The following is a 23309-nucleotide window of genomic DNA, read 5'->3' on the forward strand; positions in this document are numbered from 1 at the left end:
TAGCTCAAGGTCAAATTTCATTTCCGTACACAACACTGTGCATGTGGTCCAAATTCGAAAGCTGTAGCTTGAGAAATGTGAAAGTAGGTCACTAGATCAATTTCAAGGACAAAGTTCTTTGTACACAAAACTATGCATGTGCATCAAGTTTGAAGGCTGTAGTTTGAGAAATTTGAAAGTAGGTCACTAGGTCAATCTTAAGGTCAAAGTTTATTTCGGTACACAAAACTATGCAAGTGGTCCAAATTTGAAGGCTGTAGCTTGAGAAATGTGAAAGTAGGTCACTAGGTCAAAATCAAGGTCAAATTACACTTCAGAACACAAATCTATGCATGTGGTCCGCATTTAAAGCCTGTACCTTCAAAAATGTGGAAGTAGGTCACTAGGTCAATGTCAAGGTCAAAGTTTGTTTCGGTACACAATCCTATGCATGTGGTCTAAATTTGAAGCCTGTAGCACAGAAATGTGAAAGTAGGTCACTAGGTCAATCTTAAGGTCAATGTTCATTTCGGTACACAAAACTATGCAAGTGGTCCAAATTTGAAGGCTGTAGCTCGAGAAATGTGAAAGTAGGTCACTAGGTCAAAATCAAGGTCAAATTTTATTTTGGAACACAGAAATATGCATGTGGTCCAAATTTGAAGCCTGTACCTTCAAAAATGTGAAAGTAGGTCATTAGGTCAATGTAAAGGACAAAGTTTGTTTCGGTACATAAGATTATGCATGTGGTCCAAATCTGAAGGCTATAGCTTGAGAAATGTGAAAGTAGGTCACTAGGTCAAAATCAAGGTCAAATTTCATTTTGGAACACGCAACTATGCATGTGGTCCAAATTTGAAGCCTGTACCTTCAAAAATGTGAAAGTAGGTCACTAGGTCAATGTCAAGGTCGAAGTTTTTTCAGTGCACAAAACTATGCATGTGGTCCAAATTTGAAGGCTGTAGCTACAGAAATGTGAAAGTAGGTCACTAGGTCAAAATCAAGGTCAACTCATGTCAAGGTTCATCTTGCTACTCAAAACCATACATGTGGTCCAAATCTGAATGTTGTAGGTTATTGACAAGAAGATTTTAAAAGCTTTTCCCTATATAAGTCTATATGAACCATGTGACCCCCAGGGCAGGGCCATATTTGACACTAGGGGGATAATTTGAACAAACTTGGTAGAGAACCACCAGATGATGCTACATTACAAATGCCAAAGCCCTAGGCTTTGTGGTTTGGACAAGAAGATTTTCAACGTTTTTCCCTAAATAAGTCTATGTAAACCATGTGACCCACGGGGCGGGGCCATATCTGACCCTAGGGGGATAATTTTAACAATCTTAGTAGAAGACCACTAGATGATGTCACATACAAAATATCAAAGCCCTAGGCCCTGTGGAAGAACAAGAGGTTTTTCAAAGTTTTTCCCTATGTAAGTCTATATAAACCATGTGACCCCCGGGGAGGGGCCATATTAGACCCCAGGGAAATAATTTGAATCATCTTGGTAGAGGACCACTAGATGATGCTTCATACCAAATATCAAATCCCTAGGCTCTGTGGTTTTGGACAAGAATATTTTCAAAGTTTTTCCCTATATAAATATATGTAAATTATAGAAATAAACAAAGGGCCATAACTCACTAAAAAATTGTTGAACTAGTCTGATTTTCAGGGGGACACAACTAAGGTATCAATACATCATTCAGACAAAGTTTGGTCAAAATCCCCCTAGTAGTTTATGAGGAGATGCGATAACGAGAAATTGTTAACGGACGGAAGGACGGACGGACGGAAGGACGACGGACCACGGACGCAGAGTGATTTGAATAGCCCACCATCTGATGATGGTGGGCTAAAAATGACAGGCATCATTGAAGTATGTTGGTTCATATTTATTTCAAGTTTCATGAAATTCTACCGGCTTGTTACTGAGAAATGGCTGCAGGCGTAGATTTTTCATTAAATCAAGGGCAACACCTCAAAGAGAAATTGACCAATTAAAAAAAAAATTACAGACATCATTGCAATATGTTGGTGCATGTTTATTTCAAGTTTTATGAAATTCTACCTGATAGTTACTGAGAAATGGCTGTGGATGGACATTTTTTGGCATTTTTCATAAAATCAAGGGCAATAACTTCAAGGGAAATTGACTAATTAAAAACAAGAGGACCATGATGGTCCTGAATCGCTCACCTATCCCCACAAGACCCAGTGTTGAACTGAGTATGACGTCGTTATTTCTATTATTTGACATAGTGACCTAGTTTTTGAGCACATGTGACCTAGATATCATCAAGATAAAAAATTCTGACCAATTTTCATGAAGATCCATTGAAAAATATGGCCTCTAGAGAGGTCACAAGCTTTTTCTATTATTTGACCTAATGACCTAGTTTTTGAAGGCACGTGACCCACTTTTAAACTTGACCTAGATATCATCAAGATGAACATTCTCACCAATTTTCAAGAAGATCTCATGAAAAATATGGCCTCTAGAGAGGTCACAAGGTTTTTCTATTTTTCGACCTACTGACCTAGTTTTTGACCGCACATGACCCAGTTACGAACCTGACCTAGATATCATCAAGCTGAATATTCTCACCAGTTTTCATGAAGATCCATTGAGAAATATGGATTCTAGAGAGGTCACAAGGTTTTTCTATTTTTAGACCTACTGACCTAGTTTTTGACCCCACGTGACCCAGTTTCGAACCTGACCTAGATATCATCAAGGTGAACATTCTGACCAATATTCATGAAGATCTCATGAAAAATATGGCCTCTAGAGAGGTCACAAGGTTTTTCTATTTTTAGACCTACTGACCTAGTTTTTAACCCCACGTGACCCAGTTTCGAACTTGATCTAGATATCATCAAGGTAAACATTCTGACCAATTTTCCTGAAGATCCATTGAAAAATATGGCCTCTAGAGAGGTCACAAGGTTTTTCTATTTTTAGACCTACTGACCTAATTTTTGACCGCATGTGACCCAGTTTCGAACTTGACCTAGATATTATCAAGGTGAACATTCTGACCAATTTTCATGAAGATCCATTGAGAAATATGGCCTCTAGAGAGGTCACAAGGTTTTTCTATTTTTAGACCTACTGACCTAGTTTTTGATCCAACATGACCCAGTATTGAACTTGACCTAGATATCATTAAGGTGAACATTCTGACCAACATTCATGAAGATCTCATGAAAAATATGGCCTCTAGAGAGGTCACAAGGTTTTTCTATTTTTAGATCTACTGACCTAGTTTTTACCCCCACGTGACCCAGTTTCGAACTTGACCTAGATATCATCAAGGTAAACATTCTGACCAATTTTCATTAAGATCCATTGAGAAATATGGCCTCTAGAGAGGTCAAAATGTTTTTCTATTTTTAGACCTAATGACCTAGTTTTTGACCCCACGTGACCCAGTTTCGAACTTGACCTAGATATCATCAAGGTGAACATTCTAAACAATATTCATGAAGATCTCATGAAAAATATGGCCTCTAGAGAGGTCACAAGGTTTTTCTATTTTTAGACCTACTGACCTAGTTTTTGACCCCACGTGACCCAGTTTCGAACTTGACCTAGATATCATCAAGGTGAACATTCTGACCAATTTTCATGAAGATCTTGTGAAATATATGGCCTCTAGAGAGGTCACAAGGTTTTTCTATTTTTAGACCTACTGACCTAGTTTTTGATGGCACGTGACCCAGTTTCAAACTTGACCTAGATATCATCAAGGTGAACATTCTGACCAACTTTCATAAAGATCCCATGAAAAATGTGACCTCTAGAGTGGTCACAAGCAAAAGTTTACGGACGCACGGACGCACGCACGCACGGACGGACGGACGGACAACGGACGACGGACGCCGCGCGATCACAAAAGCTCACCTTGTCACTTTGTGACAGGTGAGCTAAAAAAATTGACGGGCATCATCGCAGTATGTTGGTTCATGTTTATTTCAAGTTCCATGAAATTCTACCTGCTAGATACTAAGAAATGGCTGCAGACAGATGCACGCACGTACCAACAGACGCACTGATGGATGGAAAACGCCATTTCAATTACCCCCTTTCCCGAATTTATCAGCGGGGGATAATAATATTGCTGCTGAAAATAAAGAATAATTCATGGTAACTGCTAAAGGGGAAACATCACAGGACACAGTTAACTGAGAAAAGACACCTTAACAAAATTATAAACTAGAAGATGTTTTTGTCACAAAAACATATGTTTCCCCCCATGTATAACTTTAGCTCTGGCAGCCATTTTGTGCCGTGAAGCAGAACGTGTCGGTGATATGCACTACTAGGCTTGGTACTGATCACTCCTGTGAAGTTTTGTCCAAATCAGTTTGACCTGTGAAAGCTGGATTAGATTTTTCTACTTTTTTTAGCTCTGGTGGCCATTTTGTGCAGTGAAGCGGAACCTGCTGGCGATATGCATAAGAAGGGTTGGAACTGATCACTCCTGTGAAGTGTCATTGAAACCCAGCCAGAAGGTTGACCTGTGAAAGCCTGACAAGCTTACTGCGGATGGACAGATGGACAGCAAAGACAAAACCAGTATGTCTCCCTCATTTTATGGGGGAGACATAACTAAAATGATACTGCAAAAGAAAAGGCATCACAAGACTGTAAGATACTAAGATACAGTGAATCTGCTTCAGCAAAGGTTCCACTGAAAGTCTGTAAGGTATAAGGAGATCGCTTGAAACAACTGAAAAAAGGCACTGAAAGAAACTGTTAAATACAATAATAATGCCACAGAAAAGATTTCACAAGACACTGTTAAACACAGCAATACTGTGTAGGAATAGAAAACATCCAAGCAATCCAAGTTTTTCTTTTAGAATGTGGATACACTGTCAGTTTCATTGACTAACAAATGGCTTGCTTTCTATTCATGGTATGTCGTTCATTCATTTCTATATTAAACATTTGTGATTTATTCTGTGTTATCTGGAAATACGTTTAAAAAACATGCAAAAAACTGAAGAATCACACTGAAGTTAATATTTGAGCCACACTATGAGAAAACCAACATAGTGGCCTTGTGACCAGCATGGATCAGGACCAGCCCGCGCATATGCACAGTCTGGTCAGGATCCATGCTGTTTGCTAACGGTTTCTCAAATTGAAATAGGCTTTGAAAGGGAACAGCATGGATTCTGACCAGACTACGCAGATGCGCAGGCTGGTCTGGATCCATGCTGGTCGCAAACGCACTATGTTGGTTTTCTCATGGTGCAGCTCATATTATCATAAAAGCAAAGTACCTGAGCACTGTGCTGATGATGTTGACCCCTCGTCTTTTGTGATGTAGCCTGCCTGGCACCCTTTACATCTGAACTGACCTTCTTCATCCTGGTAAAATCCGATGGCACATTTTGCACAGTCATTAATAATAGTATTGAAATATTCTCCAATGGGGCAGGACTCTGAAAAAGTGGAACAGTTCATTATCATCATAGTCTGAAATAACAAGTGAAAAATAGGTTTTCTCAAATCAAAATCGCTGTTATGCCTTTGGGCAGTCTAAATAATATGCTCTATTGTAATATAAACCAGTAAAAATACTTTTAAAAAATCATTAACAAGCTTAAATTTTAACCAAAAGAATCTAGTTTGAATTCAGAATTTTTTTTTTTTTTTTTTTTTTTTTGATAAAGAGAAAATTGAATTAATCATCACTTACTTTTACAACTGTTCTGTTCATATTCACCAGTCATTTGGGTTGTAAAACCATTACCGCAAGGCTTGCAATTCATTGCATGGCTTTCATCCTGGTATGATCCCAGTGGACAGTCATCACAGATAGCAGTAGTGTTTGATGTGTCTGTGTAGCGGAAATAATTACCTGGCCCGCATTCAACTGAAATTTTATTTATCATATGAAGCAGCTGACAATAAATGCATCTATTTTGTGAACATCAGATTTCTGAAAGACAGCCCCACTGCAATTCCATGCCAAGACTGTTCTCATGTGTTTTTAAAACTCATTTCCAAACCAAGTTTTAAAAACTTGGCACTTGTCGCCCTATATTGTGTCTGGATGCTGCCATTTTAAAACACAGAGTCAATAAGCTGCTGATTACTATTTTACACATAACTAGATGTGTGGCCTTTAAGGACGCTGATGCCCCCCCCCCCCCCCCCCCTCCCATTCCTATTATTGTATGCATATCTTTGACAAAGTTAAGGGCCATATCTCTGGTCTGGCTGTGTGAAACTCCAATTAAAACACCAGGTGCACAGCTTCACATGCTGAATAACAATCCTGCAGGATTTGATGACTCTACTTTTTGAGATATGCCTGACAAAAATCAGAAAGAGGTATGGATGGATGGAGTGCCTCCCTCCTCAAAAATTTTGGGAGCACAAAAAATAACATACTGTGTTTTGGTAATTGTTGAAGTTGAATGTTACTATACTCTTGATAAACATTTCATATATATAATGATATGAAAAGCAAATTTTCCAAGAACAATTTGTGGTTTCTTACTTAACCAAATAACTCAGATCAAATATGTAGTTGTATTGTTTGAAACATGGAAGGAAGTATTTTGAAAAAAATAAATTGCAAATACCGAATGCTAGCACATTCAACCTAATGGTCCTTGTTTATGTGGCACAAGAACTTTCTTTAGGGACAAAAACCAGGCATTAATTTACAAAACAAGGTATCTTTAGTTGTGTGACCTGCCATAGATATGTAATTTTCATACTGAAATAAGTAAAGTACACATACCACATTGCCCATTCAGTAGAACTTCACCAGCTGGGCATATATCTGTCATCGCTATCTCAAATTTCTCTTCAAGGAACTCTAGACCAGGAATGGTGTCCTTAAAATATAAATAAACTAGAGCTGCATTTGAGAAAAGTCTCCCATAACTGCCTTATCATCTTGATTGGCATTTCTTCTCCATTATGTAACTGAGTCAACCATGCACCAAGACCTGTATCACTGGCATCAGTATTTTCTGTATTTCAAGGGCCATAATTCCAAATTGCCTACGCCTATTTGGCTACATATCGAACTTGGCTGAGGACTTATTGTCAAACATATTTTGTTCAAGTTTGATGAAGATCGGATGAGAAATGTTTGACTAAGAGTGTGGACAAGATTTGTGACAGACTGACATATACACACACATGTACGCATGCACACAAGCATCGCGCATGACCAAGCTTCAAGAAGATATTTTCATATATATGGCCTCTAGAGTGTTATCAAGCTTTTCCTATGATTTGACCTTATGACCTAGTTTTGGACCCCACATGACCGAGATTTGAACTTGACCTACAGGTCATCAACATGAACATTCTGACTAATTCTCATGAGTTTAAAACTTAAATTGTGGTCTCTAGAGTGTTAACAAGATTTCCCTTTGATCCGGTCTAGTGACCTTGTTTTTTTGACCCCACATCACTCAGTTTCAAACCTGACCTAGAGATTATCAAGACAAATAGCCTGACCTAGTTTCACAACTGTGGCGTCTGGAGTGTTCACAAGTTTTCCTTTGACTTGACCAAGTGACCTAGTTTTTGACCTCACATGACCCAGATTCAACCTTGACCTAGAGATTATCAAGACAAACATTCAACCAAGTTTCATAAAGAGCCACAACTGTGGCCTCTACAGTGTTCACAAGCTTTTCTTTTGATCTGGCCTACTGACCTAGTTTATGACCCAACATGACCAGTTTCAAAATTGATCTAGAGATCATCAAGACAAACATTCTGACCAAGTTTCATAAAGATTGGGTAACAACTGTGGCCTCTAGAGTGTTCACAAGGCAAATGTTGACAGATGATGCACAACGGACGTCGACGGGTGCCGAACATTATGACCAGTTACAATAGCTCACCTTGAGACCGAATCTCAAGCTCTCTTATCTGGAAATTCTGGCTATCTCAAAGGAATTTTTGACTTGCATTAAAATTCATTTTTTTCATATATGAGCCGTGCCATGAGAAAACCAACATAGTGGGTTTGCGACCAGCATGGATCCAGACCAGCCTGCGCATCCGCGTAGTCTGGTCAGGATCCATGCTGTTCGCTTTTAAAGCCTATTGCCATTAGACAAACTGTTAGCGAACAGCATGGATCCTGACCAGACTGCGTGGATGCGCAGGCTGGTCTGGATCCATGCTGGTCGCAAACCCACTATGTTGGTTTTCCCATGGCACGGCGTATATGTATTTTCATCTTGTATAGGTCAAATGCCATAAACAGTCAAACTTCATTAATTCAAACTTATCGGGGAAGACAGAACTGTCTTATCAGCAGTTCGCGCCAATAAACAATATATGTTACACAGGGATTTTGCTCAGACCCAACTTGAGTTCAAGTGTAGGTGGCTTTTGAATTATCTGAGTGAACAAAGTTTGACTGTACTGTGACTTTGGTTGTTTCAAAGTGAATTTCATGTTGGCCAAATTCCCATGTAATTATGTACCAAAGTATCAAAGAAAGAAATACATGTAGTTATCTACGTAAAGAGATTATTACCCACCCATATTCGCTAATAAGATGCATTTTTAGGAGTCACATTTCTAATGCAATAGTGGGACATGTGTGTTATAAGCATATACTAAAAGGAAATTAAAAGAAGAATTAAAACTAGAATGCCCACGGGCAACATGTCAAGCCCGCCAGCTGTCAAAAGGACTATGAGTTGCACATGACACCCTGTCTCACTGAGGCAAACATTTATGCCAAATAAAAAATGATTGCAAAAAGTTACAATATTAGTTATTTATAGTAACAACAAAGGATAATAAATCTTTAAAAAAGTCCACACAAAAAAAAATCTTTACCAGTAGAGATAGGTCAAAATACACCTCAAAACTGGATGTAACATGCAAATTGTACTACAGAAAAATGGTCTTGAATTTTCCTGACGACCAGTAATAAAAAAGTTACAATATAAGCTATTTATAGTAACAACAAAGGGAAGTAATTCTAGGTTCTTGCATTCCGTCTCATGATGGTGCACAATTGTGCCAATTAAGTTACATCAAAATCCCTCCATGCATGAAAAAGAAATGCTCTGGACAGAGTCATTCTTGTATCTGACCTTTGACCTCTAAGTGTGACCTTGACCTTAGACCTAGGGTCCTGGTTCTTACGCATGACACTCCGTCACATGTTTGTGAACATTTGTGCCAAGTTACATCAAAATCCTTCCATGCATGAAGAAGAAATGCTCCGGACAAAGTCATTATTGAATTTAACCTTTGACCTCCAAGTGTGACCTTGAACTTTGAGATAGGAACCTGCCATTTGCGCACTCTGTCTCACTGAGGTTAACATTCATGCCAAATATAAACGAGATTGCTTCATGCATGTCAAAGTTATGGTCCGGACAAACAAATCCGGATGCATGCACGGACGAACGCACGCACGCACATACACCGAACAGTCATTTGGACAACTATGTCTTCGCATCCGCAAGCAGGCTCGACAAAAATCTTCAAGTTACAACTCATTCCATCTTTATTTCTGCCACTGCTAACCGTTACTTTTTTTTCAGCAGTCATTTGCATAGCAGTGATAAAATCTGTAACGGCACGAACCGTATTTCAACCCACTAAAAAAATCGATATTAATCTATTTTATGATTCAAAGGCGTATTTTTTTACAAATGTATTTTTTCCTTTTAAAACACCAAAATATATATGCTTTAAATTAGCTTGTAAACTATAATGGACATTAACTGTACATAGAAAAATTCACACCCTGCAAACCGAACATAATAAAAGGATAACTGGGGCTAATTGCAGAGAACTGTTTAAGGGTGTTAATTGTTAAAACGCGCTCGTTATGAAATCTTTGATGCTTCAAATCGGCAAATAAACACTTACAAATAAATACAGATTTATGATTGACAATGACTGATGTCAAACTTTGGAATCTTCGAAGATTGGTCAACGGCAATTATTTTGGACTAGTCTTCTTGCCAAATGACAGCGATGTAGAGATGCCTAGCTCCTCGAAACCTGAACGCGATTGTGTAATTGATCAAAGTGGGCATACCTGTATTAGACTAGCATGTTTCAAGCTATAATTGATTGACACATGTCATATCATTTGACAGCCTAGCCATAAAATCTGCAATATTATTTTGGCTGATTTGTAGACCTAATCTGGCCGTATCCTAGTAGCTAAAATACATTTTATTATGTACAAACAAGAGTGCCAGAATGTCACAATATACGCCCGTCACAGCAAATTTCTTTACACTAGCACCTGTATTTGCAAATGGAATTTTAATTTTGCGGTAGTAATTACTGTAATTCTTTTGTTTTTCCAAATCCACATAAAAACTCCTTACCAGGTAGAGATACCTTAAAATACACCTAAAATTTGAAAGTAGCATCTATGTTGTACCACAGAAAAGTGGTCTTGGTTTTTCCCTACTGTCAATTATAAAAAAGTTACAATATAAGTTATTTATAGTAACAACTAAGGGAAGTTAATCTTAAAAAAAAAAAATGCCCCCCCCCCCCCACCACAAAAAATTGTAAGTTCACACAAAAATCCTTACAAGGTAGAGATAGGTCAAAATACACTTCAGACTTGTATGTAACATGCATGTTGTACTACAGAAAAGTGGTCTCGATTTTTCCCTACGACTAGTAATGAGAAAGTTACAATACAAGCTATTTATAGTAACAACAAAGGGAAGTAATTCTAAAGAAAGGACCTGCGCATGACACTTTGTCTCACGATGGTGAACAATTGTGCCAATTAAGTTACATCAAAATCCCTCCATGCATGAAGAAGAAATGCTTCGGACAAAGTCATTCTTGCATCTGACCTTTGGCCTCTAAGTGTGACCTTGACCTTAGACCTAGGGACCTGGTTCTTGCGCAAGACACTCCATCTCGTGGTGGTGAACATTTGTGCCAAGTTATATCAAAATCCCTAAATGCATGAACAAGAAATGCTCCGGACAAAGTTTTCATTCTTGTATCCTTTGACCTCTAAGTGTGACCTTGACCTTAGACCTAGGGACCTGGTTCTTGCGCAAGACACTCCATCTCATGATGGTGAACAATTGTGCCAAGTTAAATCAAAATCCCGCCATGCATGAAGAAGATATGCTCCGGACAAAGTCATTCTTGAATTTGACCTTTGATCTCTAAGTGTGACCTTGACCTTAAATCAAGGGACCTGGTTCTTGCGCAAGACACTCATTTAAATGTGTTTATCATAGAAAAATAATTAAAGCCCGCCCGCACTAAGGTGAATTTCATTTATCTCACAGGAAATGGCTGGTCTCTAAGAATTCAAGTTTTGGCTCTACAAAAGAAACATATTGACCTTGATCTTCAGGTCTTCAGGTCTTGACACAGTTTGCTTTTGTTCTAATTGTTTTTGCTAAGGTACTTACAACTCACACCAAATGTATAAAACACGAAGAACAAGATAATAGCTACTGAAAGTAGGTTGTACTTACAAATTTAAGAACTTGCTGACCAAGTAAGAAATAAATCAAGAATTCCTCTGTTGATATATCTTCATCATCTAATTTGGTCCTGAAATATAAAGTGTTAATGATAAATATCTAACTGACATATACTGATAAAGATTAAACTGCATTATAAAAAGCTTTTTTACAACTAAAATATATTGTGAAATTGATACTGTCTAGCTAAATCTTAACAATGAGCAGTATTCTGAATAGTTCATGTGCCTGAAAAAAACACTCAGCTGCATGCAATTATATGCTCAAAATCACTCAGTTGCATGCAATTATATGCTCAAAATCACTCAGTTGCCTACAAACATGATTAAAAGCACTCAGTTGCATGCAAACATGCTCAATATCACTCAGCTGCATGCAAACATATGCTCAAAATCACTCAGCTGCATGCAATTATATGCTCAAAATTACTCAGTTGCATGCATTTATATGCTCAAAATCACTCAGTTGCATGCAATTATATGCTCAAAATCACTCAGTTGCATACAAACATTATTAAAAGCAATCAGTTGCATGCAAACATGCTCAATATCACTCAGCTGTATGCAAACATATGCTCAAAATCACTAAGCTGCATGCAAACATATGCTCAAAATCACTCTGCTGCATACAAACATGATTAAAAGCACTCAGTTGCATACAAACATGATTAAAATCACTCAGTTGCATGCAAACATGCTCAAAATCACTCAGCTGCGTGCAATTATATGCTCAAAATCACTCAGCTGCATGCAATTATATGCTCAAAATCACTCAGTTGCATGCAATTATATGCTCAAAATCACTCAGCTGCATACAAACATTATTAAAAGCAATCAGTTGCATGCAAACATGCTCAATATCACTCAGCTGTATGCAAACATATGCTCAAAATCACTAAGCTGCATGCAAACATATTATGCTCAAAATCACTCAGCTGCATACAAACATGATTAAAAGCACTCAGTTGCATACAAACATGATTAAAATCACTCAGTTGCATGCAAACATGCTCAATATCACTCAGCTGCATGCAAACATATGCTCAAAAGCACTCAGTTGCATGCAAACATATGCTCAAAAGCACGCAGTTGCATACAAACGTGATTAAAATCACTCAGTTGCATGCAAACATGCTCAATATCACTCAGCTGCAGGCAAACATATGCTCAAAATCACTCAGCTGCATACAAACATGATTAAAAGCACTCAGTTGCATGCAAACATATGCTCAAAAGCACTCAGTTGCATACAAACATGATCAAAATCACTCAGTTGCATGCAAACATGCTCAATATCACTCAGCTGCATGCAAACACATGCTCAAAATCTTTCAGCTGCATGCAATTATATGCTCAAAATCACTCAGCTGCATGCAATTTTATGCTCAAAATCACTCTGTTGCATACAAACATTATTAAAAGCACTCAGTTGCATACAAACATGATTAAAATCACTCAGCTGCATGCAAACATGCTCAGTATCACTCAGCTGCATGCAAACATATGCTCAAAATCACTCAGCTGCATGCAAACATATGCTCAAAATCACTCAGCTGCATGCAAACATATGCTCAAAATAACTTGGCTATTTGGAAAAATATGCTGAGAATCAAACATAATTATGCTGACTGTGTGAACTAGCAGCTCAATTTACAGATGGCTCTGTGGGTATGAGCAATAAAATTGGACTGAATTTGCATTCTGCTGGATTTTAAACATAGAAAAACTGTTGCAATAATCTCTTAACCTGAGGATATTGTAGTTTATATGACAGACAAATATGCATTCACAGTACACATTTAACACTTTCTTTTTCAAATGAGCCACGCCACGAGAAAACCAACATAGCGGCTTTGTGACCAGCTTGGATCCAGACCAGCCTGCGCATCCATGCAGTCTGGTCAGGATCCACGCTGTTCGCTTTCAAAGTCCATTGCAATTAGAGAAACCGTAAGCGAACAGCATGGATCCTGACCAGACTGTGTGGGCTGGTCTGGATCCATGCTAGTTGCAAAGCCACTATGTTGGTTTTCTCATGGCATGGTTCAAATATCACATTTCACACATTTCATACTTATATAATTTATAGGTCTTTGCTATGATTTGAAACCCAGATTATTTACCCAAAACAGCCCTCGGGTCAATTAAGGTTGTACAAGGTGATCGGATAGTGTACAAACTTGAATTATTTTCCTATTTTGAAAAGGTGTGGAATGTTTTCATTTTGGTTCTAGACTTCTGACTACCACATACCCATTTGATATATGGACTTGTAGGTGAAGGTGCTGGCTACAGTCTCAGGTCATGATCAGGTACCCTGGGTAGCTCACAGTATGAATCTATTCTTTTAAACAAGGTATCATTTATGACAATTGGACATCAGGTTACAAAGATATTACTTCAAACAAGGCCCATCTGTACTGCAGTTATACATACTTCCTTTAATGTACAGACAATCTAAAACTACTTAAAGGCAGGTCTACAATCTAGTTCACAAAGCTGTACAAATATATGTCTCTAAGTAACAAAATTACCATTGAAACCAAAAACCATTATAAGCAGTTAAACAAGAGCTGTCACAGGAGACAGCGCGCTTGACTATTTCAATGCTGGATAGTGAAACTGGGCACATCTGAGGAAACTGGAGCTATCAATGGAGTGTTAAATGACTCCAATGGTGGATGAAAATATTGTACAATAGCCTGAGTCTGTGTCAAAAATATTAAGTAATAAGAGAGGTAAAGATAAAGTGTATCAAAACACTATATAAGTGTATTCTAAGCAAAAAGGGGGCATACTTTATTAAATATTGGTGCCAGAGTTGCATCATATGATGTGGCTGATGATGTTGAACAATCATTTTAAGTTTGAATCAGATCCATTCAGTAATAACAGAGATAGAGTGAAAGTGCATCAAAGCTTTAACCTGAAATTCTAAGTAAAAAGGGGTAATAATTCATGAAAATTTGTGCCAAAGTTATGCTTCTTGTGTCATATGATGTGGGTGATGATGTTAACAATTACTTCAAGTTTGAATCAAATCCATTCAGTGATAACAGAGATAGAGTGAAAGTGCATCAAAACTTTAACCTGAAAATCTAAGTGAAAAGGAGGATAAATCATAAAATATTGGCACCAAAGGTATGGCTCTTATGCCAGATGATGTGGGTGATGATGAGGAATAACTATTTTAAATTTGAATCAAATCCATCAAGTAATGACACAGATAAGTAGAAGAAAGAGAAAGTGTAAAAAAAACTTTTACTAAGGTGGGGATGCGGAAAGACGCCAACGTCAGGTTGAGTAGGATAGCTCTCTGTATACTTCTTACAGTCAAGCTAAGAAGTAGTTCCAACTCAAGCCACATGAATAAAATGTACTTCAAACTAGTTTGAAATATAAAGTAGATTTTTTTACCTTGCATCAGCAGACAGAAGAGTGACTTCTAAGAACATAGATCTGACAGATTCAGTCTGTCTCCTCCTGCGCTTCCTGTTTGGTGAAGTTATACTGATCTCTATAGTCAAATCACTACAGTCAGGATTTTGGCATAGCTTACGAACATTACTAGTATCCCGGAACAAGATGTCCATATCTCTAAATTCTTCACGTGTACGAATGCGCACATTTCTCTTGACAGCATCATCAGCTGAAGTCACTATTCTGTATGTCAAACGCATATAGGCCTTCACTCTTGGTGTAGCCTTGACAACTAGAATAAATAAGATTTTCACATCAGATAAGCATGTTAACAATACACAGATCACTAGAAATCACACAGATCACTGGAGATCACACAGGAGATCACACAGATCACTGGAGGTCACACAGATCACTCACACAGATCACTGGAGTTTACTCTGGAGGTCACACAGACGAATGGATGTCACACAGGGATAAGCAAAATGATAAAGTTAGTCTGGGCCTTGAAATAGTATAGAGATGGAGTGTAGATGATTGGGACAAGAATAACAGTCAGAGTAATCTGACACAGGGAATGGGATGTTATACACAACAAGTTTTGCCTGTAACCAAGACAAAAAATTTTTTGACAGTTGAGATTAAGATTTAAGTTAACTTTCTCATTAGGCATGAAAAATGTTTGTTTCCAGTAAGATGCTCAATATAATTAGGGTAGGTGGGGTCGGATTTTTTTTTTTTTTTTGGATTTTTCTAATTAAGCGGGACTTTTCGGAAATTATTTTTGTGTCAAAAAATGAATAAAATAAGGGGGTTATGCCTTTAGGCCATCAGTAAGTTGATTTCTAACATCACTGACCATGTTTAAAGCATAATAAGTGCTGTCTAAAAAGTTTTAAAAAATCTCCAAGGCCATAAAAAACATTTAGGGTTGGGCCAAAAACTTAGGGTAGGTCCAGATAACGGAAACAATTATTTTTTAAGCCTAATGGTTAAGCTCAGTTGGTACAGAAATAGACACATGAGGTCCAAGGTTGATATCTGGCAAAGCAGGACACAATACTCTACATCACAGAAATCAAAGTATGTTAAGGTACTGTGAAATCATTTAAATTCGCTGGCATGAAATTTCGCGCAAACGTGAAAAAGGATTGTTTTGCACGGGCTTTAATTCGCGCATTTTCAATTTTAGAAATGAAATAAAAAAATAACAATAACGCGGTCTTAAATTCGCGCATCGGTCCTAGTGCGAAATACGCGAAAATTCGTCCTACGTGAATAAAAATGATTTCACAGTATTAGACCCCTTATAGTAATGTTTAAAAAATGGCATTTGCTTGATATATTCTTACAGTTGATCGTGTTTTGCACTGTGTTGCAATTTTTAAACAACTTTTACCATGAAGTTTTTTATAAATTTTGTGTAATTTATGGTATTTCCTTAAGCTCAAGTAGAGACAAATTTGAAAGCAATGGCCTTTGTCCATAACATTTGCAGAGAATTCATTATACCATTATTTTTTTATAAAAGAAACATCAAAGTATTGGTAAACAAGTATAAAACATAAAATAAAACTGTCAATATCTCTTTTTCTAGGGTGCCTCAAGTAAACGGATTTAATGAGACAGAATTCATACTCCACTTAACACATGATATTTTTCCACTTTTGTACAATAAATCAATAATAAGTCTTGAAAGAAGTAAAAACTTACTAGAAACAAGAGCTGTCACTAATGGTGACAAATGCCCCCACAGCACCTTGACCTTTGACCTGGTGAGCCCAAAGTCAGTAGGGGTGGTGTACTCAATAAGTATTATCAGCATGTGAAGTTTGAAGGTCCTGAATGAAGTGGTTTGCATGTAAAGTGCCTTCATGCAAAAAGTTAACGTTGGCCCCTGTGACCTTGACCTTTAACCTGGTGACCCCAAAGTCAATAGGGTTGGTGTACTCATAAAGTACAATCAGCATGTAAAGTTTGAAGGTCCTGGGTGAAGTGGTTCGCAAGAAAAGTGCCTTCATGCAAAAAATTAACTTTGGCCCCTGTGACCTTGACCTTTGACCGGGTGACCCCAAAGTCAGTAGGGGTGGTGTACTCAATAAGTACTATCAGCACGTGAAGATTGAAGGTCCTGGGTGCAGTGGTTCATGAGTAAAGTGCCTTCATGCAAAAAGTTAACGTTGGCCCCTGTGACCTTGACCTTTGACCTGGTGACCCCAAAGTCAGTAGAGGTGGTGTACTCAATAAGTACTATCAGTATGTGAAGTTTGAAGGTCCTGGGTGCAGTGGTTCGCGAGTAAAGTGCCTTCATGCAAAAAGTTAGCGTTGGCCCCTGTGACCTTAACCTTTGACCTGGTGACCCCAAAGTCAGTAGGAGTGGTGTATTCAATAAGTACTATCAGCATGTGAAGTTTGAAGGTCCTGGGTACAGTGTTTCGCGAGTAAAGTGCCTTCATGCAAAAAGTTAACGTTGGCCCCTGTGACCTTGACCTTTGACCTGGTGACCCCAAAGTCAATAGGATTGGTGTACTCATAAAGTACTATCAGCAGGCAAAGTTTGAAGGTCCTGGGTGAAGTGGTTCGCAAGAAAAGTGCCTTCATGCAAAAAGTTAACGTTGGCCCCTGTGACCTTAACCTTTGACCTGGTGACCCCAAAGTCAGTAGGAATGGTGTACTCAATAAGTACTATCAGCATGTGAAGTTTGAAGGTCCTGGGTGCAGTGGTTCGCAAGTAAAGTGCCTTCATGCAAAAGTTAACGTTGGCCCCTGTGACCTTGACCTTTGACCTGGTGACCCCAAAGTCAGTATGGGTGGTGTACTCAATAAGTACTATCAGCACGTGAAGTTTGAAGGTCTTGGGTGCAGTGGTTCGCAAGTAAAGTGCCTTCATGCAAAAAGTTAACGTTGTGACCAACGAACGGACGAACTAACGGACGGACAGTTGAAAACTAATATGCCTCCCTTCGGGGGCATAAAAACATTTGGTCCCAGTGGGGCTTGAACCTACGCCCCCCGTTTATTGTAGGAATTGAATACTCTTCAAAAAGGAGGTACTCTATAATGGGCCTAATAACTTACGTGGTATTAACAACTTGTTATGACCTGATATTTAATCATGTCAAATCTAATATAAACTGGGAGGAGTGAGGCTTGCTAACCCCCTTCTGCCATTATCTACAGAGTCTGGTAAGAAATGATGTGAAAGACAATAGAATATTATTCAATTTATCATATATCCAAAATAATCTGCCAAGCAAAAGATATTTCTTAATTTTATTTCATTAAAATAGATTTGTTTTAGCAATAATAATTTTGTTCAAATCCTTTTAATACAATGATCTGTAAATTTGTTTGCTCCTGAAACATTTGAATGAAACAATACAACAGCAATGTCATAAACTTCAACAAAGCTAATTGTCTATTTCATAAAAATTATTTCTCTCAACTGAAATATGCTATCCCCTTGGTGGACAAATCTGTAAAATTATCTTAAAATCTTGCTAGCAATTTCACAAAATAAGTTCTTTAACGTGTCAACTATGTCAACTATATACATGTCCATGCCCTCTGGAGATGGCGGGGGGGGGCAAGATATTTAGGCATCAGAAAAACTTGAACAATCTTGGTACAGGGTCATACAATCATACAAGGACCATCTAACAGTTATTATTTTAAAATTTGGCCAGCAGTTTCATAGATTTTTTTTCAGGTTTCCACTATATACTTATAGTGAAAAGTGACCATGCCCCCTTTGCGGACACATTTTTTGACAATTCCTAATAATTTGAACAATTATTCTAAAGGGTCACTAAAGGAACATTCATATATATTTACTTTAAAATTGAGCTTGCTATTTCTGACATGATAATTTCTAAAATTTCAACTCTGAGATCAGTATTTCCACACCCAAGTCTCACATCCCCAGAATATGAGAAAAGTAGGGATGGGAACGAATACTGAAATCAATATTCGAATATTCGGTTTGCCATATTCGAATATATTCGAATATTCGGTTTGTTTTAATGGAAGCTTTAAATTCTTATTAAGTGATTGGCATATACACAACGTATTCATTTGTTTAAAGCGTGGATCATCGTAAGTAATAAGGCCAAAAAATATTTGTTTCGGGTAACCCGATCCTACCTAGCTAAACCCGCCGATCCTAGCGTTTTATTTCACGATTCTGTCAGTATAACCATGAATATATTTAACTAATTCAGTGTTTTAGCTTCAAAATGATACAAAAAATCAAAACGATTATAATTTAGACCGTCGCAATTTTATCTAAAAATAGCAGGTCGTCCCATTTAAACACGTGACGCGCTGTTGTATTACCACCGCCATTTTGAAAATTTTCAATTGGCGTGTAGGAATAAGGTCAGTAATTCGGTCGAAAATGTGCTTCCGTGGTGTAGTCGAAAGAAGTCTATAATAAATAGATCCTAATTTTCCCATTTTTCGCGCAAATTCGTGTAGAACGAGTGCTTTAATCACCATTTTTCACTACTAGAATACATTCTGCATGAAATGAGACGGTTTTCATGTTCATATACCCCACCTGGCATGTTTTGCAGATCGAAACCGGAAGTAGGTGTTTATTGCGCGGACGAGAGCAAATATGCGCCATTTTTAGGGTAGCAGGCCACAACTGACTGGCATTTCACTAGGAACTACATAACCCCCTAATTTCTTTTCATTTTTTCGTTAGTTTGTGATAGAACTTTCATGAAAAATAGGTGTAGGAAAAAGTGATGTTCTCTAAAGATACGTAAAGACGATCTGAAGTTGTCGTTTTTTATATGAAACAAAGAAGGATTTGAATTACTGACTTTTAACCTGTAAAAAGCAAGTAAGGCAGACATAAACCTCCTTCAACATGAACGTATGCATCAATCATATGTTATTTCTTGATCTTCTTATAAAGTACTTCAAAATTTAATTCGAATACGGCCGATTGCGAATGAAAACCGATTCTGCGGATGGTTTGAAACGTCGTACAAAATATTGTGAAAAGATCAGCAATATCTACAAGTTTGGTATTGTTTTCGAAAAAAAAAATCTACAATTACATAAAACAGGCGCCAATAAAAATGAACAAAAGATAAAAAGATATGCATTTACGCCTATACAAAACTGTTAATCCTTAGCGATGACCCCAGGTAATTATGCATTGCAGTTTTTTTGTTAATTGGACATCTTTTGACATTCATCTGACACATTGACCCCTGTTGCAAACTGTTAATCCGTAACGATTGCCCCTGCCAATTATGCATTGCTATTTTCTTGTTAATTGGACACCTTTTGATACTCGATAAACAAACATGACATGGTTTTATTCTGTAGAATTAGCATGCTCATATTGCCCAAAATCAATGATACTTATTTTGAAAAAAAAAAAAATACAAAAATTTACGAATATTCGAATTTGATTTTCATATTCGAATATTCGACCGATTTCCGAATATTCGAATATTCGAATATTCCTTCCCATCCCTAGAGAAAAGTATTCTAACACCCAGACTTCACCTTTGCAGGACATGAGAACAGTTTTAAAGGTTAGAGACCACCGACTGTTTTCCCATAGACTTACATTGTAACATTATGGCGTGTACGGCCTTCCATACATCGAAACATGTATATCTAATTACAAATTTTTCAAGAACTATCTTAGTTCTACCAAAATGTTGGACAAAAAACATATGAATAGTGATACTTTCTTTAAGTAATTTTCGTGTGAATGAGATGACCCCCTGTTTACATCATTGACATGGTGGGAGAAATTCGTTTGATAAAATTTTTTTCAATACACAAAGTGTAGCAAATTTTGTCAAAATGTATAATAAAATACTGTAAATGCAGTGAAAAATTTTGAAAAAATAATCACTTCCTGGGTTTGTTTACATGACTGACCAATCAGAATGCACAGGTAAACACTTACCTCATTCCCTGTACTTTTTTGAATTGGTGGTCTCTGACCTATATGCCAAGGTCTCACATTCCCAAAACACGAGAACAGTTTTCCCATGCCCAGGTCTCACATTCCCAAAACACAAGAACAGTATTCCCATGCCTAGGTCTCACATTCCCAAAACACGAGAACAGTATTCCCATGCCCAGGTCTCACATTCCCAAAACACAAGAACAGTATTCCCATGCCTAGGTCTCACATTCCCAAAACATGAGAACAGTATTCCAATGCCCAGGTCTTACATTTCCAAAACATGAGAACAGTATTCCCATGCCTAGGTCTCACATTCCCAAAACACGAGAACAGTATTCCAATGCCCAGGTCTCACATTCCCAAAACACAAGAACAGTATTCCCATGCCTAGGTCTCACATTCCCAAAACACTGGAACAGTATTCCAATGCCCAGGTCTTACATTTCCAAAACATGAGAACAGTATTCCAATGCCTAGGTTTCACACTCCCTAAACATGAGAACAGTATTCCAGTGCCTAGGTCTCACATTCCCAAAACATGAGAACAGTATTCCAATGCCCAAGTCTCACATTCCAAAAACACCAGAACAGTATTCCAATGCCCAGGTTTCACATTCCCTAAACATGAGAACAGTATTCCAGTGCCTAGGTCTTACATTTCCAAAACACGAAAACAGTATTCAAATGCCCAGGTCTTACATTTCCAAATTCCAATGCCCAGGTCTTACATTTCAAAAACATGAGAACAGTATTCCAATGCCTAAGTTTCACACTCCCTAAACATGAGAACAGTATTCCAATGCCCAGGTTTCACATTCCCTAAACATGAGAACAGTATTCCAATGACTTGGTTTCACACTCCCTAAACATGAGAACAGTATTCCAATGCCTAGGTTTCACACTCCCTAAACATGAGAACAGTATTCCAGTGCCTAGGTCTTACATTTCCAAAACATGAGAACAGTATTCCAATGCCCAGGTCTCACATTCCAAAAACACGAGAACAGTATTCCAATGCCTAAGTCTCACATTCCAAAACACAAGAACAGTATTCCAATGCCCAGGTTTCACATTCCCTAAACATGAGAACAGTATTCCAGTGCCCAGGTCTTACATTTCCAAAACATGAGAACAGTATTCAAATGCCCAAGTCTCACATTTCAAAAACACCAGAACAGTATTCCCACACCCAGGTCTCACATTCCTAAAACAAGAGACCGGTATTCCCACGCCCAGGTCTCACATTCCCAAAACAAGAGAACAGTATTCCCACACCCAGGTCTCACATTCCAAAACACAAGAACAGTATTCCAATGCCCAGGTTTCACATTCCCTAAACATGAGAACAGTATTCCAGTGCCCAGGTCTTACATTTCCAAAACATGAGAACAGTATTCAAATGCCCAAGTCTCACATTCCAAAAACACCAGAACAGTATTCCCACACCCAGGTCTCACATTCCTAAAACAAGAGACCGGTATTCCCACGCCCAGGTCTCACATTCCCAAAACAAGAGAACAGTATTCCCACACCCAGGTCTCACATTCCAAAACACAAGAACAGTATTCCAATGCCCAGGTTTCACATTCCCAAAACATGAGAACAGTATTCCAGTACCCAGGTCTTACATTTCCAAAACATGAGAACAGTATTCAAATGCCCAAGTCTCACATTCCAAAAACACCAGAACAGTATTCCCACACCCAGGTCTCACATTCCTAAAACAAGAGACAGGTATTCCTACGCCCAGGTCTCACATTCCCAAAACAAGAGAACAGTATTCCCACACCCAGGTCTCACATTCCCGAAACAAGAGAACGGTAGTCCCATGCCCTGGTCTCACATTCACAAAACAACAGGACAGTATTCTTTGCCCAGGTCTCACATTCCCAAAACACGAGAACAGTATTCCCACGCCCAGGTCTCACATTCCCAAAACACGAGAAAAGTATTCCCACGCCCAGGTCTCACATTCCCAAAACAAGAGACCGGTATTCCCACGCCCAGGTCTCACATTTTCAAAACAAGAGCCCGGTATTCCCACGCCCAGGTCTCACATTCCCAAAACACGAGAACGGTATTCCTACGCCCAGGTCTCACATTCCCAAAACACGAGAACAGTATTCCTACGCCCAGGTCTCACATTCCCAAAACAAGAGAACAGTATTCCCTTGTCCAGGTCTCACATTCCCAAAACAAGAGAACAGTATTCCCACACCCAGGTCTCACATTCCAAAAACAACAGAACGGTATTCCCATGCCCAGGTCTCACATTTCCAAAACACGAGACCAGTATTCCCACGCCCAGGTCTCAGATTCCCAAAACACGAGAACAGTATTCCCATGGCCAGGTCTCACATTTCCAAAACAAGAGAACGGTATTCCCACGCCCTGGTCTCACATTCCAAAAACACGAGAACAGTATTCCCACACCCAGGTCTCACATTCCCAAAACAAGAGAACAGTAT

General features: G+C 38.3%; 1 protein-coding gene across 1 annotated transcript in view; it reads right to left on the reverse strand.

Annotated features, from left to right (window-relative positions):
* Nucleotides 1-23309, reverse strand: part of LOC123563563 (uncharacterized) — a gene marked incomplete at its 5' end in the record, with an annotated part of 85188 nt that overhangs the window by 39425 nt on the left and 22454 nt on the right. The window contains 5 exons of the mRNA XM_053524919.1: nucleotides 5281-5442; nucleotides 5700-5876; nucleotides 6753-6849; nucleotides 11473-11551; nucleotides 14898-15192. Of these exons, the coding sequence (XP_053380894.1) occupies nucleotides 5281-5442; nucleotides 5700-5876; nucleotides 6753-6849; nucleotides 11473-11551; nucleotides 14898-15192 (810 nt within the window). The remainder of the gene's footprint in view (nucleotides 1-5280; nucleotides 5443-5699; nucleotides 5877-6752; nucleotides 6850-11472; nucleotides 11552-14897; nucleotides 15193-23309) is intronic.

This window comes from Mercenaria mercenaria, chromosome 2 (genome assembly GCF_021730395.1).
Source record: "Mercenaria mercenaria strain notata chromosome 2, MADL_Memer_1, whole genome shotgun sequence".
Classification (NCBI taxonomy): domain Eukaryota; kingdom Metazoa; phylum Mollusca; class Bivalvia; order Venerida; family Veneridae; genus Mercenaria; species Mercenaria mercenaria.